Below are 22,289 nucleotides of genomic sequence, written 5' to 3' on the forward strand. Positions count from 1 at the left end.
CGAAGCTTATGAGTTTTTCTATGTTGTCCCTCTCCCCCTTTTGTTTTTTGATGACTAAGGTCATATTTGATTATAGTCATGAGATTTTTATGCAAAAGAGCAACAGATATAAACATTTTCCAGGATGTAGGATGGATCAAAGTCAGGAGAGAGTGTTAAGGAGTCCAGAAGACACGATGTTGCAATAATCCATCAGAGAGATATTGAAATCATTTATTTAGAGCAGTGGCAGTGGGGATGGAGAGGGACAGATTTGAGAGACTTATCAATTGCGTTTGGTGACTGACATGAAGCAGATGAAGAAGAGGGACAAATGCAAAACACCAAGGTCTCCAGCCCAGGTGACTTCAGGGCACATTAAGGTAACAGAGACCAGGAAGATGCAGGAGACGTTTTGTGGTGGGGCCAGGGACATGTTGAGGTTAAGGTCAAGGCACAACATCCAAAGAGAAATATACAATAGACCGGTTGGGAGACAGATGACTAGTGTTTGGGTGAAGTGACTATGATGGAGATAAGACATTTGGAAACCCTCAACGTAGGGCTTGACTTCAGCCCTGAGAAGAGATGGGGGAAAAAGAACAATCAGGCATCATTACACACAATCATCAGTATTTCATTTTCCAAGGAAATTGAGTAATAGTACTTTTTTTGGATGTTAAGGGAGATTACAAGGAATGTATGCAAATTCCTTGTACTAAATCTTTTATTAAATGACTTTAACACCCATGGAGGGGTCTAGCTTTCAAGAGTGAGGTGACAGATTCTCTGTATTCTGCCCTAAGATAGAGCACACGGCCTGGAGCCAGGAAGACCCGAGTTCAAATCTAATCTCAAGACACTTACTAGCTGTGTGACCCTGAGCAAGTCACTTAATCTGTTTGTCTTAGTTTTATCAACTGTAAAATGGGGATAACAACAGCACCTTTCAGGGATGCTGAGGATTAAGTGCTCATCAAAGTGCGTGGCACATAGTAGGTGCTTAATAAATACTTACTCTGTCCTTCCCCACCCTAGTCACACTTAATCTAGAGCGTTACATGCAGCTCTGGATGCCACAGCTGAGGAAGGACACTTGATGAAACTGGACTATGTCCAGAAAAAGGCAACCAGGGTGTCTCAAAAGGCCTGAGTTCAAATCATACAGAATCAGCTGAAGGCCCTGGTAATACCTAGCCACGTTGGAGCAGCAATGAATCAAGTAGTCTATGTCAGCTGTGTTCAACTATGTGCCAGGCAACATGGAAGAGGGATTAGGCTTGTTCGCTTGACCCCAGGCACAAGAGTCAGGAGCGATGGGAAGAATTTGGCAAGTGGCAAACATAGGCCCCTTGTAAGGAAACATTTCCCAACAATCAGAGTGATGCCAAAGTATCCTGGGTTGCCCCTTGTGGGAGGTCTTCAAGCAGAGACTGGGTGACCAGATGTTGGACACGTCGTAGCAGGAATTCCTTTCCAGTTTATGGACTGACCAGCTGACTGTGGAGGTTCCTTCTAAAACGCTGGGATTCCTCGATGGTCGTTGTATGGGGACCACTTGGGCCTGTAAACTTGAGTGTGAAGAGGGAGAAACAGTGTGGAAACAGACAACGGGGAGGCAGGGGAAGGCAATGGAAGGGAGAGGGTGCACACCAACTCGCACGAAAACTCCAGCTTACAACCTTGCAGAGAACACAAGGACAAGAGTTACATCCATAAACATTTTATTCAGCACATTACAGTAGGGGAGGGCCCGGATTTAAACACATGGTCAGAGATAGGCAAAGAATTCCTGGTTTAAGGCAGTAACTAGTAGGTTAAACAGGGTTAGATGCCAAGACAAAGGAAGGAGCACCAAAGTGTTCGAGTTACAACCAGACAGGGAAGTGTCTGCAAAGGTATTGGTGATACTTGGTAAACTGACAGCTGCTCTCCCGCTAGAGCTGCACAAAGCACAAGTTGCTTTTACATAAAGATAAAATATTTCAGTGATAGCAAAGGAACAGACGTTAAGAGAACTGAACTCTCATTTGCCCTTTATGTCACAAGTTTTGTTATGCGATATGCAAACAACTGAATCGCAATGTCAGAACGAGTAACATTATGCTGAGATCTCAATTTTGCCCTAAGATCTCCTGTGGCTATTTCATCTATCCATATAATCCCTTGTTCAGATCATGTGTTCTGATGTGGAAAGAGACTTGGTGTATTTCAGAAGAGTAACTGATGCATGTGTGATGGTTGAAACCTGAAATAACTAATAAATAAATAAATAACACTAGCTATTTTCAAAGTAACCTTTTGGACACACAATTGGTTAATATGAAAAAATCCCAATTTCCTGTGCATCTCTCCCATGTAAAAAGTGCCACTGGCTACCTCAAAGGGCAATAAGAAAGTATAATTTAGAAGTCTGATTTGGGAAATGGAGTGAGAACTGGGAATAACAAGAAAAACGTACAACCAACCGTAACTGGGGCCAAGAACTATCAGTCAAAGTCATGAATAGTCTGACTCGGTGCCGCAGAGTTGACACCTAATTCTTAGCAACATGCCAGAGGTGGTTGTTCATACCGCAGACTACCAGATAAAACACTGTAGATGGAGAACATGGTGGAGGTGCAGAGGAGCAGACAGCTTCCACTTCACTTCTGATTTGGCTTCTTAGGGAAAAACCCAAGCAGAAACACAGTAACTAAAGCACTTCACAGAAAGAAAGGAGGTTTTGTGAGGCAATACAAAGTTTGAACGCAATGTCAATATTCTCATTCTCCTGGAACTCTGACTTCCATTTGGCACTTTCTTAAGCTACGACAAACGTGCCTTAACTGGGACAGGCTAAGAATCTTTACTGGCATGTAATGTTTTGGCAAAAATAGAAATTTTGGTACTATCCACAGTACATTTTACACATCATCACCAATGACTCAGAAATCCTCTTGCCAACGTTTTAAAGGTGAATCACACCATCACATTTTATCACTATCTGACGTGAAACACAATGAAAAACATTCAGTAGTGTTTACAAAGGATAGCGGGTTATTTGATAAGGCATCAGAAAAATATCAAAATAAGGCACGGCCTGTTCAACTTGGCAGAGTTGTGCTAAGCAGCAGGAAGGCACACATTGTACATCTGATTATTCATTGGTTTAAAATGTGGATTAGAAAATACGAAATTCATGTGAAGAGGAAAGCAGGCTTGAACAAAATTTTTTTTAAACTCTGTTTCTAGAAAGTCAATGGCAACATTACATCTAAGTCATGAAACTCCGGAACTTAAGAAGTCTTCTTCATCAGCCCATATGGTAGTTTATCAAGGCACTGTACAAAATGTGAGTTGGGCTACTGACATTTCTAATTAGGAGTGTAATATGTATATGTGTGTGTGTGTGTATATATATATGTATTATACATATATATTAAAAAGGCAATTTCCTATAATACGAACTTTACATTAACCAACAAAAATAATTCTGTTTTATATATAACAGTACATAAATTTGATAATACAGCAGGCTTAAGTCAAAAGACTTGATGACGTTTCTCAAACCACAGGTCTGAGCTTCACCGGCTGTTCACGAAGAAATATTCCACACTAATAAACAAGAAGAAGTGACAGCAGGAAGGAAAAAAAAATAACATTTTAGATGTGAATTCAAATTCTTGATTTTTACCTAAAATTTATACTTTAGTCTAAATAAATAAGTTTTTGGCAACAGGTCATGAAAATTCCATTTTGGGGATACCCTAACTGGTTTATCTAGACTTTAAGTAGAGCTGGGGATTTTCCAGAAAAGAAAAAGTCTCCATTCACATCACCTTCTTTCTAAAGGAGGCAACCACTAACATCCGCAGAACAAACAGTCCCTGGGAGAAATATTTCTCTAAACAATTTCCAACTACTGAGCTAAAAACGACAATGGATTATGTCAGTTAGAGGAAGGAGGTCAGCTTTAATGTAAACATTCAGAAGGAGTTGGTGCTCTGTTAGAAACAGATAAAAAAGAATACCCACACTGAAGAAATCAGAGGTTGACTGAAGTCATGAAATGAGATTTAGCTAAAAGAATAAATCAAATTTAATTATATAGTAATAGTAGCACAATCATATGGTTAAACATTGCTGGAGAAATGAGCTGAGAGAGGGAAAAAAAAGAGAGGCGAGAAGAAAGAGAAAAGAGAGGGAGGAGGGAGGAGAAAAGAGAGAGGGGAGAGGGAAAAGAGGAGAAAGAGAAAAGAGAGAGAGAGGAAAGAGAAGAAAAAAGAGAGGAGAGAGAGGGAGAAAGAAGAAGAAAGAGAGGGAAGAGGAAACTGAGAGAAGAAAGAGGGAAGAGAAGGAAAAAGAAGAGAAAGACTTTAGGACACCTCATAAGCTTTAACAGCTTAAAACTGAACTAAAACTCTTGGGACACTACCTAAAACTAAAAATGACACTTTTAAAGAGTATTTTTTCATTTTGTTTATAGCACATGCACTCACCAATAATGATGATGATGATGACAACCACAACAGTAATTAGTATCGCCCACATCTGTAACAAAACATATTCCATTCCACATCTTCAGATTTGTAGATTATCCTGCTTACTGAAGAATACCATACAATAGTGAAATACCCTGATGAAACAAATTTAGATTGTTCTACTCATTGGAAAAGAAATTAAGGAAGCTAATAACTCCATGGACATCAAGAAACAAAAGAAAGTCAAAAGAATGGAAAAAAAAAAAAGAAGAAAACATGAAATATCTCATTAGAAAAGCAACTGACCTGGAAAATAGATCAAGGAGAAATAATTTAAGAATTACTGGACTACCTGAAAGCCATGATCAAAAATAGAACCTAGACATCATATTTCAAGAAATTATAAAAAAAACCCCAAAACCAAAAACCTGCCCTGATTTCCTAGAACCAGAGAGTATACTAGGAATTGAAAGAATCTACCAATCACCTCCTGAAAGAGATCCCAAAATGAAACTCCTAGGAATATTATAGCCAAATTCCAGAGCTCCCAGGTCAAGAAGAAACTATTACAAACAGCCAAGAAGAAACAATTCAAATACCTTGGAGCTCCAGTCAGGATAACACAAGATTAAGTAGCTTCTACATTAAAGGATCAGAGAGGGCTTGGAATATAATATTCAAGAGGACAAAGGAGCCAAGATTACAACCAAGAATCACCTAGTCAGCAAAACAGTATAATTCTTCAGGGGGGGAAATGGCCATTCATACAGAGGACTTTCAAGCATTCCTGATAAATGCACTCTGGACTTCTAAGTTACTTGGGTGCTTGCTCTGGTCTACTCAATATCCCTTTGGGTACCAAGAGACTCATATTCCTGGGTTTTCCATGTGAGGAAAGGATCATTACTCCATTTGGGTGAAAACTTTCCAAACACCAAGCAAACAGACAAAAGGCCTCCAACTCTTATAAGGGCACATTTGATAATTCAGTAAAAAACAAATTAGTCTTCTTTGACCACTGTCATTTTGCGGCTTCTTTCTAATCTTCTGTCAAGCGTGCTGTTGGTCTGTTCTGTGGTAGACTGACCACTCCATCCCTGACAGGGCCTATGTATCCTATGCTCATACTTCTGCCAGATATTCCCTCAATTCCATGCTTGGCTTTGGATACCCTGCTCTGCACAAGCCTGTCACAGTCTATGGGGAATTCAGGTTAGTATGAAAGGGCAGAAAAAACAACAACATTTAACATTTACACAGCACCAACAACCCCTGAGGCTGAGATGGAAAGTTCACAGTGCTATAAAACAAAGATGAAAGCAACATTACATGGGATCTAATCCAATTCCTCCCCCCCTTTTTAACAGATGAGGACACTGAGGCTCAAAGAGATCCTGTGAATTGCCTATAGGCATTCTGGAGGCAGGACTTAAGCCCAAATCTCTGACTCTTCCAGTCCTGTGCTAAATTACACCATCTGTCTTAAAACACTCTGAGGATCACAGGACATTGAGCTGGAACAGAAGTGATCCTCTATTCCAACCCCCTGATTTTACAAATGAAGAAAACAAGGTTCCGAAGGTCTTTTATCCAAGGTCCCTGGGGAATCCGACAGGACCTTTTGATTCCAAACCCACTGTACTTTCCACGAGTCCATGTAGCCCATGAAACTCATCTTTGGGACTGGAGGGTACTCTACAAACGCTTTTGGCAGGGAGGCAATGGAAGCCTTCTTTTCTGGACTACTAGATTCATGTTGGCCACATGCCTGTGGAACATTGTATTCATGAGGAGCTTTCTAGGACCACTTACCCGAGTGAAGGACAGGATCTATGCAGAGAAAGTTATCTAAGGGGTGTGACTTTACCTTGCAATTCTTCCACCAGTACTTCCTCTTCAGTTTGGCCGCACTTGTCTCAAATTGGGAAGCCCCTGCTTGCAGGGCATCAGCGCGGTCATCCAACTCAGAAAGTTTCTGATCTCGCTCCAGAACTTTGTCCACATTGACTCGCATAATGTCCACTACCTAAATCAAGACGTTCACAAAAGGCAAATGAAGAGACTGAACAGAATTTTCTAATGGCATCAACTGTTGCATTTACCCTCCCAATTTTTTCTTTTCAGGAAAAATCTGTTACTTTTGGCAAAAGGCCCCAACTAAATTTCAAAAACAAAGAACAATTACAATGTCACCATCAGAAAGGAATAGTGACAGAACAGAATTATAATAAGTTTCTGAGAATGAAACTATATGACTTTTCAGAATCAATTTCACAGAAGACCATCAAACCTTCATATTACCATGTTTACTGAGTTGTGTTTTATTAAACAGGTTTATCCAAGACTTTATAAAAGTAGTCAGTATAGTGGAAATAAATGAATAAGCTTAAAACTTGATTAGCTGAAGTATATGCATGCCACAGAGATGGGAAAGAAGCAGCTCACTTACCCATGAACCAAAAGCTGCTTATTCCCATAGTTGCAGCAATTCCAATTGAATTGATGGGGACCTTGAAATAATGCGGCATATTGTTTTGTATATATCCAGAGAAACTTGAAAAAAAGGCTGCTTTCTAATCTGTATATTCCCTCCTGCAGATGTTTAACAGAAAATAATTCCCTTGTGCAATTTATGCAGCAAATAAGTTGTTTGATCTTGTCCATTTTTCAGCAATGGTTGAAACTCTCCCTGAAGGCAGCTTACAAAAAAATAGCTATGATTCTAATTTCCCAATTCTACATACAATATAAGGTTTGTTATTTTGATGGAATCAAATGTGAAAGATTCTGAAAACTTTAATAGCTAGTATCTTCACTAGCTCTTTAAAGAATTGCAAAAGCACTTTAAATACAAGTCACATGATCTCCACAAACCACTCTATTTTACAGATGAGTAAACTGAGACTCCAAGAGGTGGAAGGACTTTAGCGTGGTCACAGAATGACTAGGGCCTGAAGCAGGTTTCAAAGCTAGGTTTCTCCCAACTCCAAGTCCAACATTCTTCCCGCTATACCATGCTGCCTCTATGTACATGTCAGTGTTGAGCAATAAGCAACTATCTTTCCTGGAATTTTTCATGAGTAACTAGTTAGTATTATACCCCACCTGGGCCCCAGACCCCTGCAACCTGTGGTATACAGTTCCAGGTATACACAAATAAATATGTCCCATAGCTCAGTGGCTCCACAGATGCACACTATTTTGCACAGACAAGTTCAATGCCGTCTACCTTTAAACATGGTCAAGAACAGTCTGCAAACATTGTCAAAAAGACTTTTTAAAACCTGGGACAGTAATACTGTCAAGCTAAAGGGAGAGCTATCAAATCAATTTTGATTATTCTTATATACTGGGAAAAATCTGTATTTTACATATCTCACATATAATCGTATTATATATAATGTATATGTATACATGTATATATGTACATGTACATATATGTGCACTTGTTTGTATGCTGTCTCCCCTGTTAGACTGCAAACTCCTTGAGGGCTCCTTTCTGCCACTCTCTGTATCCCTGGCATTTAGCACAGTGTCTGGCACATAGCAGGCACTTAAATAGATGCTTACTGACTGACTGACGTGTGCACTTGAGAAGCAACTTGTGTGTCAATGGAACTGGCAGAAGGCTGAAAGTGTCTATGATATCTATAGACCTAATCTTTACAGTACTCTAGTGGGTATGGCACAATTGGCAGACAGCTCTCAGGGAATTTTTTTAAAGTGTTTAATTTATGGTCATATGCACATTCATTCTAATTAGGGAGTGTCTAACTCCTACCCAGATCAGAGCTGTTAGGGCCCAAGGAGGAGGATATCTATGATCTTTTTGCATTATGCTTTTCAATTCAAGTCCAGAGTGCTCACAGTTTATTAGTTAATGACTAACCTTTCCCATCTCTGTAGTTAGAAGTTATAGGTTTATAAGGCCCCAAAGCCATACCTCATCTACTTGATTCTGTGCTTGCTGAAGACGGCGATTACTGCCAGAGGCAGCACCGGAAACAGAAGGCCCACTTGTCGACCTGTAACATACAAAATGATAACCGTCAGCAAAGTATAACCCATTTTCTAAAGAAATTTATATCTGAGAATATCTATCTGATTGATATCTAAGATGATAGCCTGGTCCCAACTAGTACAAATAACGAATCCCCTCAAGTGGCTGCAGAGAGGTGAATTCATGTTATTCATTAAGTAAAATATGGTAATTGGTTCCAGCCTATGGAAATATACAGTGCAAAATCTGAATTGATAAGATCTTCTGACCTAGCACAACACAGCAAAGAGGAACTACAATGGAACAATGGCATCTTTAATTTTCTCTTTTAAACATAATCTTTCTGATAGTAATATAGTGAGTTTCTTCTAAATCTCTTACTTCCTTTTGACATTTGCCAACACTTCCAAGATACTGTACATTAAATCCTCCAATAGAGATAGACTGGATTCAACATATTCTACTCTGTACCATGACCCACTGCTTTTAACTTCCTGTTTTCAGAAGCTTATATCATTTCTTAAATATAATAGTAGCTGACATTTACATGGTACTTTGAGGTTTGCAAAGATTCTGCTATACATTATTTTATCTAATCCTTATTACAACCCAATGGAATAAGTCGGTACTAAAGGTATTCTCCCCTTTTTTGCAGATGAGGAAACTGGGCTCAGGAAATTGAGGTGACACAACAGTGGTCAGCTAGTGTTAGAAGCAGGGTACTCAGTCTTTTAAGTCAAGTCAATAAGCACTCACTTAGCACGGGCACTGTGCTAAGTGCTGAGGATACAAAGAAAGGCAAAAGCAGCATCTGCCCTCAAGGTGCTCTCCATCTAATGGAGGGGACAATAAGTGAACGATTACGTACAAATAAGATATTGACAGTGAAGGCACTAAGATTAAAGAGACTGGTAAAGGATTCCTGCAGAAGGGAAGCTTTTAGCTGAGACTTGAAGTAAGCCAGAAAAGCCATCAGGTAGATATGAAGAAAGAAGAGTCCTAGGCATGGGGAATGGTCAGTGAAGAGATATGGACTTGGGTAACGGAGTCTTACTCAAGGAAGAATAAGGAAGCCAATGTCACTGGATTGTAGAGTGTGTGGATGTTAGTAAGGTACACAAAGGCTGGAAAGGTGAGAAGGATCTAGGTTATGAAGAGGTTTAAAAGTCAGACATGGGATTTCATATTTGATCTTAGAGGCAACGGGGAACCAGTGGAGTTTATTGAAGAGAAGTGACATGGTCAGATTTGTGATTTAGGAAGATCATTGACAGAAAAGGGGAAGACGGTTTGGAAGGGAGAGGCGTGAGATGGAGAAGTCAACCAAAAGGCTATTATAATAGTGCAGGCATGAGGTAATTAAGGCCTGCACTGCAGCAGTAGCAGAGTCATAGGAGAGAAGGGGCATGTTCAGAGAGATGTTGTAAAGATTAAACCACCAGAACATGGCATAGGGAAAGATGAGTTTCGTTTGGAACAAGAAAATTAATTCTCATCAGTTCAGGGCATTTTCATAGTTAAGCCTAAGAGCTGTGGACTACCCCTTTGTCTCATTCCCATTAAGGAAATAGTTGAGTTCATTTGCTATAATTATTCTTTCTTGTTGCTTCTGAATCTAATTTTCAGGAATGAGGATTATTAAACTCACTCTAACACTAAATAGTACGTAAATGAAGAAATAACTGGGGCAGTGCTCATTAACTTTGAATTTACCTATCCTTCAAGGCCAAGCTCAAATCTTATTTTTTCTCATGAATTCAATTCAACAAGTGTTTATTAAGCCTCTACTTTGTGCGTGTAAAGCACCTGAGCTAAGGCCCTCTCTAGGGCTGCAAAGCCAAGAAAAATTTAACAGCACCTACCCGCAAGAAGCTTCTGTTCTACTGGAGGTAGAGAGCCATCATACATACAAATAAACACAAAGTATACATAAGGTAATACAAAATAATTGCAAAAGGAAGAGATTGCCAATAATGTGGAGGGACAGAATCAGGAAAGTTTTCTGCTAAAAGGAGATACTAGAACGCTGCTTTGAAGGAAATGGTATTCCTTGACCATTCCAACCCAGAGTAGATATTTTTTATTAGTTAGTTGATATTTACTCATATGATGACACGTAAGGTTATTTTTGCAATGTTTTCCCAACTGTAATTTAAATTCTTTGAAAGTAGAGACTTGTAATTCTTGGTATCATCCATAATGCTTAACAATGTCTTTAACATATTGATATGCAGCTAAGTGGTGCAATGGATAGAGTGTCATGCCTGGAATCAGGAAAATGAGTTCAAATCTGGCCTAGATACTTACTAGCTGTGTGATCCTGGGCAAGTCATTTCACCCTGTTTGCCTCTGTTTCCTCATCCGGAGAAGGAACTAGCAAACCATTCCAGTATCTTTGCCAAGAAAACCCCAAATGGGGTCACGAGGAGTCAGTTACGACTGGAAAAACGACTGAACAACACCACAGTAGTACTTATTATGTGGCAGCTAAGATGGCAAAGTGGATAGAGTGCTGGGCCTGGGGACAGGAAGACCTGAGTCCAAATCCAGCCTTAGATACTCACTAGCTGTTTGACCTCGGGTAAGTTACTTCACCTCTGCTTGCCTCAATTTCCTCAAACGTAAAATGGGACTAATAACAGCATTTACTTCTCAGGGTTGTTTTGAGAAAATGAGATAATATTTGTAAAGTACCTGGCACATAGTAGGTACTGTATAAATGCTAGCTGCTATTCTTATTCTATTCTGGTGGACTGCATTTTCTTTCCTGAGAAGCAAGCAGACTATTCTGATTCTAGCTCTCTGGGGACAACTGCCTCCTTTCACTCTACAAATTTCAGCCCTATGGGGTGCTACATGTGCTTCTTGGTAAAATCTTGGGTAAGCTCAGGAAATATGCATTTAAAAGGTCACTTTTTTTTTCAAGGCAATCGGGGTTAAGTGACTTGCCCAGGGTCACACAGCTAGTAAGGTTCATGTGTGCGACACCAAATTTGAACTCAGCTCCTCCTGACTCCAGGTTTGGTGCTCTATCCACTTTGCCACCTAGCTGCCCCAAAAGGTCACGTTTTAAAGTGCAGTCTCAAAAGGTACTTTAAAAACCTAAGCCAAATTCCTTCAAGAAGAAAAAGTGAACACTTCCAAAGCCATACACTCTGGTGACAAATATCTGACCAGAGGGAGAAATGTTCCACAAACGATAAACAAGAAAGTAATTCAAAATACCCTAGGAAGCTTGGCAACTATCCAATAATGTTTGATTTTACTTCTCCCAAAAGCTATCTACAATGACTCCATTGGAGGCAGGGACCCTAGTTCATATTTCTTTAGACATTTACTCACATAGCAGTGCTCCAACTTGGAATTAGGGAAACTTGGTTCTGTTCTGGGCCTTATTCTTATGCCTTCCATCCTTGGCAGCCGTTCAAGCCCTGGCAAACCTGACAAACCTCTTTGTGCCTCAGTTTCCTCCTCTTGTAAAATGGGTATATATAACAATACCTCCAGTTCCCACCCCACACAGGGTTGTTCTGAGGCTCAAAGCAGATCACGAATATAAAGCGCTTAGAAGACACTACAGAAAACGTCAGCTATTTTTAAATCATCGTCATCATTATTATTACTGCCCTGCACAAAACAGAGCCCAACATCAATCCCGATCCTTCCAAAACGGAAAGGGTGGGGGGGAGGGACAGCGGAGGAAAGAGCCCTCTACGGCGCCCCCGGCCCCGCCTGGAGCAGGGACACACCCACACACCCCTCTGGCAGGCTTGGGGGTGGGGTGGGGGCCATCAGCCCTGACTCTCCCAGGGTCTGGGTCTCAGCCTGGAATGACCTCCCCTCCAGGCCCAACTGAAATCCCACCTCTTCCAGGAAGGCTTCCCCGACCCTTCTTAGCTCTAGGGCCTTCATTATTTCCTATCTATGCTGTCTGGAACTGCTCTGACAGGGTTGGTTGCTCCTTTTCCCTGCTAGACTGGAAGCTCCTCGAGGGCAGGGCCTGTCTCTATTCTATCTCCGGTGCGTCGCACATAGCAGCGGAAGGAGAAAAGCTCTTCGGCCGCGGCCTGGGCCGAGGCGCCCCCGCACCCCAGCCGCACCCGGGTGCGGGACCCCAGCCGCACCCAGGGGACACGCCCCGGCGCGGGGCGGCGGCGGGCCCGGCGGCAGACGCAGAGCTCCGCCACACCCCACCCAGACCCTCCGCTCGAACCGGCCCCACGGCGCATCACTCACATCTCGGCGGCTGGCCCCGGCGTCGGGACGGGAATCGCTTCGGCGGGATCAGCGGGGCCTCTGCGCGCGGAGGCTGGAGCTGCTCACGGGCTCTCAGGTTCCCGTCTGCCTGCTTCCCCGACAGACAGGCAGGCGGGACGCGGCTGGTGACGCACAGGCGGGAGGGGACGGAGCCTGGAGGCGAGGCGTACGTACGCACGCACGCACGCGCGTCGGTCCATACGCCGCGCGGGAGAGGAAGCGGCTTTGGGCGCGCGCGCGCGGGCACAGCTCTCGCTAAGGACGTCGGAAAGGGCGGAGGCTGGGGCGCGCGCACGTTCTCAGGGCGCGCGTGCATCAAGACTAACGGAACCAACGGACTTAACTGGCGCTGCTGCCGCTCGAGGCACTGTGACTGATCGAGAAGGAGAGAGAGAGGAGTGACGACCGCTGTCTGTGCCCTCCCTCCCGCTTCCCTCAGTCTGCCCCGTGTCTTGACCCACGGAGAACTCTGTGGGCTTTTTTCCCCCTCCTCTGATTGAGTTTCTTTGAACACTTGTAGGAAGCCGCGGGGATGGGCGACCTTAGTGCCCGGCCCTGGGCCTAGCGGGGGGTAACGAAGTGGCCTGGGTAAGTGAGGGTGGGGGCGGTGCCCTAGTCGACCTCCTTCGGGCCTCTGCGCTGACCCCTGTGTACCCAGGTTGGGGAGTGGGGGAGGGGAGGAGAAGCAGGTACAGCCACTCCGCGTGTGCGCATGCTTGTAGTACTCCTGCTTAGGCTGCCCTTGAAGATGCTCTTGTTTCCCGGGTGAGGTAGGCAGTGCCCCCTCTGCCCCATGTATGTATGTATATAAGTATGTATGAATAACAGTACACGGGGGTCCTCGCCCCAGCAAGTCAGGCAGCACAGACCTACATTAAAATTGGGGGAAGGATAGGAGGTATTTATGAAAACTACAAGTGCTACCAGACAGATAAAATGAGTTTGGCGTCACCCCTCCTCTGTATATTTTGCCTTATTAGAATGTGAGCTCCCTGAGAACAGGCACAGGCTGCTCTTTTAAAGCACAGTACGTGCTTAATATGTGCATTTTTCAGTAATTCCTAAATAAATGCACAAGTCAGAGCTGAGATTACGTGTTTAACATATGCCTTTCCCTTGAGTCATAAATAAAAAGTACAAGTTGGACCTGAGTTCACCTCATCAATCAAAACTTAAGTCACACACGATGCTCCTTCCTGTGAGTTTTCTGCTAGAAGATGTGGGATGCGACTCTGGCCCTCTTAGTTACTCCTTTGGTGACTGGGCAAGCAACATTTCCCATCTGAATATGAATTTTCTCATAAAAACGAGTCTAGACTAGGGGTCTAGAACCTACAGGCTCTCCTAAGGCTCTTCTGTCAAAAATAGTTTATACGTTTTTAAGTAAAAGTTTTGCCGTATTTAAAAATGTAAAAACCATTCTTGGCTCTCTTGGCCCATGGAATTTGGCCCTCTGGCCATAGTTTGCTGACTTCTTGCTCTAGATGATTCCTTAAAACTCAGAATGCTATCTATTTTATGGCTCAGTTAACAGGTATTTACTCAGCATTGATCTTGCCTATGGCCAGAGCGTGCATGCTGGGCTGATCATTGGAGCATCTTGCCCAACCTATGGAAGGAAAGGATAGAGATAGAAGAGATGAGCTCAGGGAATACAGAGTAATTGGAGACCTGACTGACAGTTGTGCAACTTCAGTTAGAAAAGGAGTGCTAGGCTGGGGCACTGAAATAATCAGTGATTCAGTATCTTTCAATTGATCCTATTTGTGTTTAGTTGATTGTGTCCTGTAACTGCCTAAATCATGGTTCTTGTCTTTGAACTTAGTTCAGAAATTCAGTGGGCCTGCAGTGAATTAAGTTTAAAAATCCAGTTCTCCTGCTAATCACTGTTCTATTCTTGCCCCAAGGAAATCTGTTTTCTTTGGTGGATGCAAGTGGACACCAGGGGGTGTGGTCTAGTAACTACACCACCAGCCTATCTTTCAAGGATGTCTGGTTTGCTATCCCAAAGAAGTCTGGTCCTCTCTCTCTCATTTCGCAGGTGGACTCAAACAATGAATATTCCTTAGTCATAGAAGGGGAAAGAGGGGGTTTTTGCTAGCCTCTCATTCCCAATTTTCACCCAGTCATATTGTCCCCGATGCCTCAGCTCTGTAACCATTCGTGTTGATTTTGCCATTCATGATGCTGACCTCTTGTAACCAATCATAACTCGTTCCCCACCTATGAATTCCTGTTCTTTGTTCTATGGTCCCCAAAAATAGAGAACTGTTTTCCACATTTGGGAGGGAGGGTGTCTTAGCTTTGCTGAGGAAGCTGAGATCCTTTTTATTGGTAAAGTCATATTTTACTAATAAATTGATCATGCTCAGAAATTTGTATCTCAGTTTACTTTATTTTAACTGTTAAAAGTACTAACCCTAAAAGCAATAGGAATTAAGAAAAGGGAGTGAGCTTTGATTACTTAGTGTGAGGAAGAGTAGTCAAAAAAGGCTATGTTGGCAAGACCGGACTTGTAGTGGAACTTGAAGGATGAGTAGAATTTGAATAAGCAGAGGGGAGTGAAAGCAAAGGTGGAGAGGCAAGAACAGTGGGCAAAGCATATTGAGAACATTTGACAGGAACAGAGGGTGCATGTAGGGGAAGTAGTTAATAAGACTCGATAGGGACAAATTTTGGAGGGTCTTAAAGCTAAGCAGAAGAATTTGGGTTTGAATTGGCAATAGGGAAGCGCTATAGGTTTGTGAACATGGGAGTGACTTGATAAATAGCAGTTTTTAAGGAAAGGCTTCCACTCAGTCCTTGTGTCTTAGTTGTAGGTTCCTGAAGGCTGTGTCTGTGAAGCTTAGGTTCTGGGAGGTCCTCTCAAACCAGAAAGGCTCTGAATACTGTCCTTGTGACAGGCTGTTCTCAGGGTACCAGTCTTTCAAAGTTTGGAGAGGCTTATTACTAGAGGCGTCAAAGATAGAAGTGTGTTGGAGCTTGGCAATGGAGCCTGTTGTTAAAAGGTCAGTGTGAACATTTATACCTCAACTTGATTGTTGATTACCTGGACTTAAGAAAGTCATGCAGAAAATGTTGGTAATTCAGATTAAACTTAAAAAGTGTGTGTCCCCCCTCCCCACCAAAAAACCCCCCAGAACAGCGAAGGGTTGTTAAACATTTAGTATGCACACACTGGAACTGGGTCAAATGATGGGGCTGGACTAAATGACCTCTAGGGTTTCTTCCAGCATTAGATCTATGATCCTATGAAGGGTAACAATTTTTTTTTTTGGTCCATAACCACTCTTGGAAGCGGTGGAGTTGTGCTCTGCATCTGTGGAAGGGCCCTGCATGATATTAATTAAATCCCAGGTTGGAGTAGAACAGATTCAAGTGGGAAGAGGCTCTTGAGGGAGAGATCAGCTAGGATATTGTTGCAGTAATCCACATGGGAAAGGTGAAGAGGGCTTAGGCTAGGATGCTGGCAGTGGGAATGGAGGGGAGACAGCTTGGAAGACTGTCACTAGTGACTCAGAAGGCTTCATAGTTACAGGTTTTTCATTTGGTTTGGTATTTTAAATACAGAGATTTTAAATGATTTCTCTCTAATTTAACCCATTTAATAACTTTATTTTTGCAAATTGAGTAAAACTTTCCTGAGATGTGCTTTGGAGGACCTGTGTGAATCATATTCATTAAAGACAGATTCTGAACCCAGACTTTGGTTTTTGAAATGGATACGCTTGAAACAACCTGAAGTGAAGCAAAATGTGCCCTGGTTTTAAATGGCCGAGAAACTTAAATTAAGAACAAAACACACCCACACTTAGTATGGGGAAATTTTCTTCATTTTTAATTTACAGCAGAAAGAATATAAAGCATTCAGAAAACATTTTCCATATTTTAAGGGCAATTCAAAACATTTTGCATGGTTCCAGCAGCTGAGTTCTTCAACAGACCCATTGATTCAGTGATGCTTTACATGCACAATTACAAAAATAAAACTTACAAAAAGGAGACATCTAGACTAGTTTTACATGCAAGTCTTGGGGACCCCCCGTTGGGCGCCAACTACTGTGTGGAACTGCCATAAGCGACCGTGCAACCATAGAGGGGGTTCATGTTATAGTCTTTATTTCGTTCACACAGTACAGCTGATTTCAAATGTGTAATAATAGCAATTAAATTTTCAGGAGACAGAATAATATTAGCTATTAATTTTTATAATGAAATCCTACTCCTGGCACTTGGGAATTCAGATTATCCAAGAAAGCTGCGCTTACCTATCATCTTATACTCAAAACTATGATCCACAACCAAGAAAAGGGCGATCAGAAATGCATTTTTTCAGTGGAAGTGCATTTTAAATTAACTCAGTGGTCTATGGTGGGTTATTCAGTAGGCATTAAACCTACTTTCTCTTCCCTCCACGAAGACCCTCTGAGTTGGAAGAGTAACATTAAGTATTTCTATATCTTACTGAGTCTTCTATCTTGCCCATCTAATAAATGTATGTGAAACTTTTTTTTTTTTTGTAGAAATGTGAGGGTTAAAACAAATCCACTGAGGTCATTACTCTTGTTAAAAAGATCCATTCTTTTCATTATAACAGATGGAATAAACATGTCTAAATTCTTTCAATTTTAATACAGGACATTTCGAAAGATCTGGCCTTCACATTCTATTCCCATTTGTGTGTGCAGTTATGTATATGTGTGTATGAGTGTGTAATACTCAGTGTTCTCCTACAGGCCCAATTTTGTAAAGTAATGGATATTTTGGGACTGCAACACAGCTGCAGCATGAGCCACACACTTAAAAAAAATTGAGTTAGGTCAGTTTACAAATGTACAGGTGGCTGTTCATTGTGGGACTGTCACTTGTCAGAGCTGATCACGAGCAGTAAGACATATACTGTACAGTAATTCAAGGTTGGCAGTGAAAGGAAGTAATTAAAAAACAAGTACAATTATAGAAAAGGCACCAAGAGCACTGACCCCAGTTTTTACCCCAATCCTTTTGTATATACCTTCCTTCCAAAGACACCAGTTTAAAAGCTTCTTATTTGTGAATATTTTTAGGCTTCACAACAAGCCTTGCATTTTAACTTACAGTTGATGGCCAAAATCAAGTAAGAACAGAACTAATTGTCATAAACTTTACACCAACTGATCTTCAGACTTAGCTTGGAAATTTTAAACTGGTATCAGCAAATACTAACTTACCCTCTCTTAATTTAACATCAGTAGTTTCTATTTTTTTTTAAGTATCTGATTTCTTTGGCTCCTCATTATGTGGAAATAGTAATATACCATGACACCCCTACAAGACCAGTTTGCATCATTTTAATTTTTAGTTTTTAAATTTTTTGTGCAATTTTTATTACATTTTCTGACTTCCAGCAGGAGATATGAAAATGTGAAACATATTTTTCTACTTTCAGACTATTTCTTTTTTTTTTTTTTTTTTCAGTTTATGTTCATTCTAAGTGTTCTTTATTGGAGTGAGTGGATGGTGTTAAGCTATATACTGGTTTTTCTTATGATTATCTGCTTTGCAAAATTAACTTAATTTTCTTAAGCAATATTAGCATTCACATTACTTGGCACCATTGGCAAAAAAAGTTAAAATAAAATTAAATAAACTCCTGGTAGCCAAAATTAAATGTAAACATATCCTTTTTTTTTTTTTTTAGTAATGTTACTCTGCCTTTTTTCCTAAGTCTAAATACAGTAGCTCTTTTTTTTTTGTAGTTTAGTCATGCTTTAGCAAAATGTTCTTCTAAAGAACATTTAAAATAAAGTACTCTTATAGTGAAATAAAGTTTTTGTTTCATTTTACAGACCATAGCCACTAATGCTTTGCTTTTTTTCATTTCTTTTTTTCTTGAATTCATGCACATATCTCTTTGTTTTAATATATACAATATGTACAAACAATACATCCACACTTTTCTCGCTCATTCAGACAAAACTATACAAATAATAATTTTATCTTGCCATGTTATTGACCCTTTGTGAATAAAATATTTAGTAATTAATCAATATAATCCCTTTCAAATAGTATTTCTCATTTTCCATTTCTACCTTCTATATATACAGAAACTGCTCAGTTTTGATGAAATATCGCCAAAATATGGAATTTACTGGCCAGAACGCAGCACCACACTGATCTCTTAAGTGGCATAATGTCCAGGCAATGTTTATGATTCCTTAGAATGACTAAGAATTTCCAAGGTTACTAAAAAAAAAAAAAAAAGCTACATGCTTTACTAATTATTCTACATAACTTTCATCTCCCATGAAAGTAAGGCAAAAAATAAAGTGCTGGACATGAGAAAAAGGACATGACTGATATACTTTGCAGGTTCTAGGAAAAAACCACACACACACACACACACGCGCGCGCACACACACACACACACACACACACACACGAAAGAAACTTTCAAATTTTCCTTAAGCTGTACTTCCTTGTTTCCCATGCATTACCCGTTTGCTTCACACATCCACCCCTCTGCAAATTTCCACAAGACATTAAAAACCTGCAGATTTAAAAAGTTGCATTAAGTGTGCTGTAGAGAGATTAAAAAAAAAAGAGAAGAGCAAAGGAAATGAGAACACACGGACCCAATAAAGATTTGTACGATCTAAGCCCTCCACCAAGAATCCCAAAGATTCAGCTTCTTGGAAATGATTGACAGGTGCAGGAATAGCATTTTCTCTGTTGCTCGTGCATTCCCACCTTTTCTTAACTATATTTTTGGTATAATATTTGTCCAGTTCCACACGATGTTTGAATACAGCCCTAGATGAGGATAACCGTTTCTTTCTGAGAGAAGGAAGCCTCTCACAGATTCCTCCTGGTGTCTTGTTCTCCCATGATCCAACAGAAGATTGAGTTCCAAGATGTCTTGCTGAACAAATTAAAAGTTGTCCATGAAAGTGCAAATGCAATGACCAAAACATTACTGTTAAAATCCTGCAGCTGAGCTTCCGAAAACTGCAGTGGGTTTTGTTTTGTTTTGTTTTGTTTTGTTGTTGTTGCGTGTCTCTGCTAAAAACAGAAAATGAAAACAGTCTGAAAAGCAACGTCACATTGCTACGGGATGCTGCTGCTGCTGCTGCGGGTCTTCAAGTTCCTTGGCCTTTTTCAATTCTTTCACTCTGAAAAAACAAGAGACTGCATTGTAGTGTCACCACTTCCAAAGGAAGAAAGGCTCCTCTAACCATCCCTTCTACTATGAAGCACACCCCAAGGCATGGCAGAGAGTCAATGGCAAAAAAAAAAAGAAAAAAGAAAAAGAAAAAAGCCTTTGTTAGAGACTTGGGAGACGCAGGGGACCTCTGAACTGCTAGAAAATAAGAAAAAGATACTGAGAAGGAAGAAATGTTTTACAGACTAATGATTCTATGTTTATGAATACTCTTCCTTTCATTAAGCGCTGCTTTGAGTTCACATTCTAGGCACACAACAAAACCAGATTCCATTCTGTTACATCAGGTAGGAGGATAATGTATTGAAACTGGAAAAACAGAACCAGCAGCTCTTCCAACTGGTTTGGTTGATTGACAGCAATATCTCAAAATCCCATGAAGTTGTCCTACATAGTTACATAAGTTAGGGAATTGAATAGACACAGTTTATTCAGCTTTTATGTACCTAGATGTACCACTGAACTAATCTTCAGTGATGGAATTTTTCTGATTTTGTTAAAATCTTGAATCTGGTCACATCATTGCATAATCTTATTTTTTGGTGTTTATTATAGGTAAACATCACTTAGCACAGTGTCAGGGCTTTAATAAATCAAATGGAATTGAATTTGTGTCTTGCTTTAAATGTATATAACCTTGCAATACTATCTTACCTCTAACAGATGGATTCCCAAAATTCTCACAAAAAATAATTTTCAGATGAAACATTTTAAATATATGAGTATTATTGAAAGAAATTCAGTAGTGAATCTTTTGTAAAAGTAAAGATTCCTTTCGAAATTTGCATTGTTAACTCCTAATTTACTACTTTGCAATTGCCTCTCAGGGCCTCAGTTTCCTCATCAATAAAATGGGGTTGGATTAAATGGTTTCTAAGGTCCTTTCCAGCTCTAATGTTTGATTCTAAATTTGGATTTTTGTGCATATGCTTTTCTTGAACTGGAGACATACCTATATGTTACAGAAGGAAAAGCTGAGATTTTGCTAATTAGTAGGAACTTTTTTTTTCTATGATCTATTAGCCTTTATTATTCTGTTTCTCATACTTAAAGATACCTTAGTCATTTCTCCCAGAGCTCACAGATAGGTAACAACAAAATAGTAAAGAACAGTACCAGAGTAACTGTCTTCAAATAACAAATGTTTCTTAAAAGTATGTTAATTGAATTTTAGAAATGGAATAATTTAAAATACACAGGGAAGCTCACCATTTAGAATAATCCTATGATTAGTCCTTCACAAGGTGAATAATCATGTAATTTGCCAGTTTTTTGTTTTTTTTTTAATCCTAGGTTTGCTTAGAGGACAACTGAACGGGTGATCACTTATCAGAAATGTACTAGGATTTTAAAGTGATGCTTTATATTTGTTTTTTTATAATTTAAATGGCATAGAAGTAGTTCTTTCAGACCTGTGGTTAATCAAAGAGGGGAAAGGAAAGAGAGGGTAGAAAAGAAAGAAGATGCTAGTAATATGGTCGTGTAATCTGCAATGGAACTATGTGTGTGGATCTATTTGAGTGCCAGGTTTTTCCAAGAGGAAGTATTATTTAGAAACACATACCTAAATCTGTCTGTTAAAATTCTACTCTTAGTGTAGGCTCTTAAAAGGGTATCAGCAGAGCACCAAATCTGACAGGTCCCACCAAACCCGAAAGGCTTTGAAGAACAACAGCAGACTGACCATATCTGTTGTTAGATGACCAGCTTAGCCAAGGTTATAGAAGTTCATGACCCCAGATGTTTGACCCCAAAGACACTCTAGTAAGATGTAGCAGGATTGTAATCTGCATCAGTGGACAAAGTATCCACATTGATAAGACTGTAGCTCTGTAGGTATTGAAATAGAGTTAAATCAATAAATGGAAGATTTGTATTTGCTTAGTACAAGAGCACACTGTACCTCCTGCTCAAATTTTGAAACTGGTGACTACTAAGTTGTTCAGAAATCACAGGATATTTAATTCAATTTGTGGCTTGTTATCTCACATTTGTATAACTCTTAAAGCTGTACAAATGCTTTATTTGTAATATTCCTGGGAGGTAGTACATATATTGACTCCATTATTACAGATGAAGAAACTAAGGCTTAGGGAGGGTGACTTGCATATAGTCACACACTGAATAAATGTCACAACCAGAATTCAAACCCAGGTCTCCTGGTTCCAAGTGCAGTGGCCTTTCCATCATGCCACACTCTTTTCCCAACAGAGTGGCAGATGGGATAGGGTTACTACAAAGAAAAGACATTGTGAAAATTTACAGCACAGCTGTGATATTTTTGACTTCCCTCACAGATCTCTAAAATGGCTAATGTGGGAATCTTCTTCTCTAAGTGACTTTGGAAGGTGAATTGTTAAAATAGGTGTTGTAGAATGGAAAAATTGGG

At 40.4% G+C, this 22,289-nt stretch overlaps 2 protein-coding genes across 2 annotated transcripts in view; both read right to left on the reverse strand.

Moving 5' to 3' along the window:
• Positions 1-1,686: 1,686 nt before the first annotated feature.
• On the reverse strand, positions 1,687-12,809 carry VAMP3 (vesicle associated membrane protein 3). The gene is made up of 5 exons (XM_027843990.1): positions 12,679-12,809; positions 8,386-8,467; positions 6,310-6,468; positions 4,461-4,512; positions 1,687-3,576 (listed from the first exon to the last, which is right to left on the reverse strand). Coding segments are annotated over exons 1-5 (315 nt in total). The 5' UTR covers positions 12,681-12,809; the 3' UTR covers positions 1,687-3,556.
• Positions 12,810-18,634: 5,825 nt separating this feature from the next.
• The window catches only part of CAMTA1 (calmodulin binding transcription activator 1), a 1,293,563-nt gene continuing 1,289,908 nt past the window's right edge, over positions 18,635-22,289 (reverse strand). Inside the window, exon 12 of the mRNA XM_027843933.1 lies at positions 18,635-19,850. Coding sequence (XP_027699734.1) covers positions 19,778-19,850 — 73 coding nt within the window. The 3' untranslated portion in view covers positions 18,635-19,777. The remainder of the gene's footprint in view (positions 19,851-22,289) is intronic.

This window comes from Vombatus ursinus, unplaced genomic scaffold (assembly GCF_900497805.2).
Source record: "Vombatus ursinus unplaced genomic scaffold, bare-nosed wombat genome assembly UNPS02014932.1, whole genome shotgun sequence".
Taxonomy (NCBI): Eukaryota; Metazoa; Chordata; class Mammalia; order Diprotodontia; family Vombatidae; genus Vombatus; species Vombatus ursinus.